Source organism: Hippocampus comes, unplaced genomic scaffold (genome assembly GCF_001891065.2).
Source record: "Hippocampus comes isolate QL1 unplaced genomic scaffold, H_comes_QL1_v1.1 scaffold352, whole genome shotgun sequence".
NCBI lineage: Eukaryota > Metazoa > Chordata > Actinopteri > Syngnathiformes > Syngnathidae > Hippocampus > Hippocampus comes.
In genome coordinates this window covers 164962-171584 of record NW_017804847.1, presented here as the reverse complement: position 1 = coordinate 171584, position 6623 = coordinate 164962, and the positions used below count along the sequence as shown (strand labels likewise).

The following is a 6623-nucleotide window of genomic DNA, read 5'->3' as shown; positions in this document are numbered from 1 at the left end:
ATCCGGATTATGCAAATTTTCCTCAATTCTCCGGAGAAATTTTCATAAAAATTTGAAAAACCCGGAATTCCGGGAAAATCCGGAGGACTTTCATCTCTGATTGATGTAGGATGAACTAATGAAAAGTCAAGTAACAATAAATAAATTTTAAAAATCAGATTGAGATCCACATAAGAGAAAAGCAAGTTGTGCAAAAAATTACTGAAACACTGAACCATTGGACATGAGCATTCAAAAGTTTAACGAAAGTCAAATAGAAACACATTTTAAGGGTCAGTGTGCATGTCAGGTTTGTCCTCAAGTTTTACTCAAACAGCTCAGTACCCCAAACTATGTGAATAGCATAGTTGCCATTCTCCATTTGCTCGCAGCAGGACTTAATCATCCTACAGTTACAAAATCCTTACAGATTTGCGAGCACCATTCCAAACACAAACAAAACATTACCTTCTGTAGTTCCCTCTTCCAATACAGTCTGCATCACAGCTATAAAGGGGAGAAAAAAGTGTAATTTAGTAATTCTGCAGAAAGAAAAATATCACCATACAAGCTTTCAGTCACACTGAATCAAAGTAAATAACAGTTAAACAATAGGAAGCTGAGATTTATTTTGGTAACTATTTTATGAATAAGTGCTATTCATAATCTGACACTTCAAAGATTGTGTAGATTAATTCAAGATTATCGGACAGTAACTAGTGAGACAAAACTGAAAATTCAGCAGAGAAAAAAAAAATGTTTTGATTACTGGCAGAGAAGAGGTTTTGGACAGCATAGGTCGCATTGAGTGAAGGCAATTCCAGACACTGGCCAAGGCAGGCGAGGACATGGCTTTGGACAGTGGGTGAGTGGTCATTACGTCGAGCGAACAACAGGTTCTGGATTAGGAATTGATGTGATAGGTAGCAGGCAAGACCCGGATCACCACATTCCTCGGGTCGCCTCTCTGGCTGCCCCAGTAGAACCATCACAACATCCACAGAGAACAGGCGGGACACCATCTACCAAACCGGTTAAGAATATTAGTTCATATTTTAGTTGTTTTTTTTTTAACAACATGGCAAATTGCTAGTTATCCAAATCAAGCTGCATTATCATATGCCAAACATTATACTTCAATTTTTAATCTGCATGTACTATATGTGAGGAATGAAGGGATTACCTTTGAGTGTCTTGAGAAACTAGACAGCCACTTGATGAAGTGGGCATAGTCTGTACTTGGCATCTCGGATGTCAGCATGCCAACAGCCTGGGCTCCATGGTTCCTAAACTCAAATTTTTCCACAATCTAGGTACCATAGAGAAATACATACTTTAACATTACGTCACACGAGAAGATTAGATGGCATAAAGTGCAACACAAACATCACAGCATGATATTTTGGCTGAATTATTCACCTGAAAACAAATGTGCTGCAGAAGTACTTTCAATAATGGCAGTGCCACTTCCTTCAGCTCATTCACAATATGACTATAATTAAAAAAAAAAAAAAAATCACATTAGGGTATGAATACTTACACAATGCCGAAGAATTTTGTTGCAATATTGATAAATTAAGACAGACAAGCTAAACACATCGAAGAAGACGTGCAAAATAAAATGCTTATTACTGAGGGCAGTGCATTTTGGTGCAAATATGATTGAAAATGGACAATTTATAGAAGAAAAAACCCTCACGAAATAAATGCTATAGTTAAACTTCTAACTGACAGTGGAATAGACTAATGATTCTCAACATGTGGTACGAATACAACTTGTGGTACGCAAAATATGAACTGCTTCATGTACAGTTTGGTTGTATTTAACTTGTAGATTCAACGCATTTTCCATTCATCTTTTGAAACTTATATCCATGTACAGTATTTGTTTTTAACTTTCACATAAAATCTATTTTATATAAACCACTATTTATGGAGTTTTTTTCCCTGTATATTTAAGTGCGGTGCTAACATTCAAACTGTGTACACTTTTACACTGGCTTATGTGGCGATTAGCAACAGTTTTACATTTCATTAAGAGAAACACTCTTTTTGTTTTCGGTCTTCTTCCAGGAGGAACCAGTGAGTCTAATTTATCTTCTAAGTGTTTTGGGGATGACGATTTCTGTAGTTGCTTTGACAATAATCATCAGAGGCTTGTGTTTACCAGACAAAGTGGATGGCTTGATCACGTGTGGCGAGTACTGCATGACCGGGTACAAGCAAGGTTGGTCTGCCTCTGTCCCCTTTATTCATCATCAGGATTACATACAGAAGTCTTTGAAAAACCCTCCTCACGGACTGGACAAAGATGAATAAACATAAGAGACAGATGATTGACAACCCTTAATTATCCTAGATGATCTATTGCACAAACCCCAAACACAAATACAATATGTGGCTGAGAAATACTTCATTTTGATCTCCGTGTTTTGCTGAGCAAATCAGCTGCAGGCCATAGAAAGCCATCTCAGGGATGCTCCGCAGTTCATTGATATCTCTGTAAAGAAACAACATCGCCATCAGGTTGCTGTATAAATCATGGATGGAAAACAAAACAAAATATAAACTTACTGTCCGGCAGCAAAGTTTAGCTCTCCAATGACTGGCTCAAAGTAAAGCAACTTACTAAAAATCTGCAGAGAAAACACATTTTTAATGGTCAATTAATAAAGGGTGCATGTCGGCAAAAAGTTGGCTAGGATCTTAATTATTACCAGTGGGCAACTGCAAGCAATTTGTGGTTTGTCTTTGAGTGAGAATGTCTGCAAAAGTCTGAGAAGACTTTGAAGTAGAAGAACCAGTGCATCTCGGATCCTGTTTAGGTCTTGGCTTGAGAAGTTGAGCTCTTCTTCCTCCTCCTCTTCCTCATCCACTTCCATCTGCATTCAACACACTGAGTGGTCACTCAGTGTGTTTAGACTGAATGACCACTCGCGGTTTACATAATTCACCACATTCATTGAAGCTACCTAGGTACCTAAACTATTGTACTTGCACATCGTTCTTTAAATTAAAAGGCTAAAGAGATCAAACCTATGGTTAGTAAGAGTCGCATTTAGTCATCAAGTTGCCTTTATGAAAAAACATTGGTTTGTTGATTCTGAGACCTCTTGAGTTTCCTTCCGGTGTGGTTTGGAACGCTTGCCCTCTGCCTGAGAACTCTTGAGATTGCCCTTCTTGCGCTTTTTGCCCAAGTCCTGAGGCCAACAGTGCGTGCTTGCACTCATGCAGGTGTTCAATAAAACCTCATGAAAAACTTTGTTGGCAATGCTTCCTAGAAGACAAATACAATTATATATTTTACTGTCAGTTGCAAAATTAAATACAGGGGGGCTGGGATGGGGTTACTGTTCTGTATATTTAAAAAACAACACCTTCCATGTTCTGTGCATAGCACAGTATGACACTTTACCTGGGATTCCAAGCAGTAACAGATAGAGCGATGCAGCATGGAGGCTTCCCACCCTCTGCTGAACATTAGCTGCTTTGGCGTTTCCTGTCAATACAAAGAAGGACAGCACAGCCACCAAAGACTGCACCGAAACACCATTCTCCCTCAGCTGTAGCCAGACACTCTGCAGAAGAACAGACAGGCATCACATTATCTTTATTCAAAATCATTGTCAAAGACCTCAAAGACTGTCTTGAATCGCAGTCAAATTTATCATCAGTCCACCAAGAAGGAAATTGGGTCAGGGTTCTTACATAATTGCTGAACATATTTGATACAAGTGTTTATTTTTTCATTCCCCGATGCATCGATCATAGCAAGTATATCGGCAAACGGTCATACCTGTAAACGGTCATCTCTGCTAGAAGACTGTAGTTGTTCCTCAGAAAGTACCAGTAGACATGAGTACAGCCTTCTGAAATCTCGCTCATTAGAGGCTGCTAGCTCCCCTTCGATGTTATCTTCCATCGGCAACATCTCTGTAAATTCTGCATCCCACACTCCATTCACCCAGGCTGAAAAATCAAAGTTTATTATATTACCAAGAGGCACAATAAATTGTTACTCAACATAGTTGTCACTGAACATCATATTTGCCGTACTCTGTTTTTAGACAAAAGTGTGATTATGCTTCAGTTACGGTAACTTCACATGTATGTTTTAGGGATGAACTAGTTGTTGAGTCCCCTGCCACTGAAAGGTCAGATCTGGCCCGCCACATCATTTGATGTGGCCCACAAAAGCAAATCAACCAGGTCAATTTCCAGGCTGCTTGCTAAAATCTGTACCAAACTTTGTCATATGTAATAAATAATCATGTTGAGATATTGCAAGCATTTTCTTGTTACGTTATGACAGTAACAACAGTTGAACAAACTACTATCCTTGACTTTTGATTTCAAAATGTGTTATCTATTAATTGTGTGCTGTATATGTAATAATGAGGAGGTAATTCAACATTTATATGGTGTCACACTCATAATGGCCCGTCCGAGGCAAACTGTGACTACAATGTGGCTTGCAATAAAAATGGGTTTGACACCCCTGCTATCAACCAATTGCACTAACTTTCTAAATGAGAAAAATTATGGAGTGGATGATCAATAGGAGATATTTTCTTTTTTTTTTTGGGGGTGGGCGGGAATTAAAAATCTCCTGTAGAATTACCAGACTGGTTTTAGGAAAGGAAGAGGAACAATGGACTCAGTAGTTCCTCTGGGGGACAAGATAAGGAATGCACAGGTTAATGAAGAAAGAGCAATGGCTGTCTTTTTTCATACAGAGAACGCCTATGAAATATGGTGTGGAGGGATGGCCTGCTCATTAAAACCACATTAACCCAGTCCTCCAACATCTACACTAGCTCCCCATCCAATAACGAATCCATTTTAAAATTCTTCTCATCAGCTTTAAGGCTCTTCACAACCTCGCCCTTTGCTACCTCACGAACCTCCTTCACGACCACACCCCGACCTGCAATCTAGATCTGCCCATGCCAACCTCTTCAGCCCTCCGAGCCGAACCAAGTACTGTACTGGGCCTGTCCTGGGGAGACAGAGGCTTCTCTATCGCCACCCCCTCCCTCTGGAACTCTCTCCTCAGACACACTCACACGCTCCACTTTTAAAACGGCACTAAAAACACAGCTGTTCAGATCTGCTTTTAACCTGTAATACACAATCATTTGTTCAGTTCAGTCAATTTAATCTCTCCACACACACACACACACACACACACACACACACACACACACACACACACACCGAAGAGGATAAGAAGTTGTTAACGTTCTTGTTAAAAATGTGAAAAAAAGATTTTGTAATTTTTTTAGAATAAAAGAAATAATTACTTTGACTCAAACTCAACAACGACACTGGAAATTACATCAGTGTAATAGTCTGAATAGACGCCCGTGGTGCCCTGGTCATGCTTAAAACAGAAGCAATTGTGGGGTTTTTGTTTTGTTTTTTGCTGTGAACGGCTGTTTTATCGTGTTTACAATAGGTTGGCCGAGAGTCAGGCATTGTGCGTGGTTCGTCTCTGACTTCACCCCTTCTGTCTATTTTCACGAAGTTTTAAATTTATTTTGTCACTGTTATCGTTCTTACCAGCCTAACCCGAACGACAACCCCCAGAGGAGGATTATTCATTAGTTTCTGGGCTGCTTTCAGGGTTCGGCTATCGCAACGCCAGTTGGACACACTTTGCGTCTTGTCAAATGCTACAATCGCGTCATCTACCTCTCTAAATGTGGAAAATGAATCACCAACGCAGAGCAAATCTCACTCCATCACAATAGCATTCACGGTCGAATGTAGTAAATATGGCACTGATTGCAGCTCTGTCGTTCTCGAGCAATTCACGGCAAAATAACGCTCGGTGGCCAAGTTGCCCGTCAGGACAAAATAACCATTTTACGAAGGAGAACAAAAGAAGAACATAGATTTGGTGCTTGAGAATACATGCTAAATTAGTGGAGCGTATACACTACTCCTAAAAGTAACGTTATTTTGCCTGCAATTGACTCGTATTCGCAATATTACCTTGTGGGACTTCGTTAAGATTCAAAAACCGCAACGCAGACATCAACTCCATTTTGAATAAAGCCGCCACAAACTAGAAGTTTGCACATGCGCACTAGAAAACCGTTTACTCGGAAGTTAAGTGGGACAGTGCCGTCATAACAAGCGCTGCGTGGTTAAGGTTTTAATGTTAGGTTAAAAAGTAATCTTCCGAAGATGAATAATAATAATAATAATAATAATAATAATAATAATAATAATAATAATAACATTTTAAGAGTCTTAATGTTAGGTTGGCATGTACGGAATAATTTTTTTAAAGGTGTAAAGGTGCAAATTGCAGATTCTTAGTGACCTTTTATTTTGAAATGCAACATCAGATCTGAATGAAAGTACCTTGGTGGGCGACTGGTTAGCGCGTCGGCCTCACTATGCAGAGGTGCTGCGTTTGATTCTGGCTCTGTCCTTCATGTGAGGAGTAGTGATGTGTCGTTCGCGAACGAACCGGCTCTTAGAGCCGGCTCTTTGAAGTGAACGACATGAGCCTGCTCCTAAGAGGGAGCCGCTTTAATGGGAGCCGACTTTTTTTATTCCTCCTGTTTTTTCCCCCTTTCGGTTAAAGCCGCACGTGATTGGTCAAGATCCGTGGTAGAAGAGGGAGGGGAGGG

The 6623-nt window shown here is 40.0% G+C and overlaps 1 protein-coding gene across 4 annotated transcripts in view; it reads right to left on the bottom strand.

The window, feature by feature from the left end:
* Positions 1-6623, bottom strand: part of ncapd3 (non-SMC condensin II complex, subunit D3) — a 33316-nt gene that overhangs the window by 23887 nt on the left and 2806 nt on the right. For 2 of the 4 annotated variants that reach the window (XM_019877061.1, XM_019877070.1), the window contains exons 1-12: positions 5977-6065; positions 3776-3948; positions 3395-3557; positions 3090-3256; positions 2697-2861; positions 2554-2615; positions 2392-2479; positions 2147-2280; positions 1399-1471; positions 1163-1288; positions 749-1001; positions 448-486 (exon numbers count right to left, since the gene is read on the bottom strand). In XM_019877061.1, the coding sequence (XP_019732620.1) occupies positions 448-486; positions 749-1001; positions 1163-1288; positions 1399-1471; positions 2147-2280; positions 2392-2479; positions 2554-2615; positions 2697-2861; positions 3090-3256; positions 3395-3557; positions 3776-3948; positions 5977-6028 (1495 nt within the window). In that variant the 5' untranslated portion in view covers positions 6029-6065. Of the gene's footprint in view, positions 1-447; positions 487-748; positions 1002-1162; positions 1289-1398; positions 1472-2146; positions 2281-2391; positions 2480-2553; positions 2616-2696; positions 2862-3089; positions 3257-3394; positions 3558-3775; positions 3949-5976; positions 6066-6623 lie in introns of those variants that run through there. The other 2 variants (XM_019877074.1, XM_019877083.1) reach the window with 1 other exon arrangement.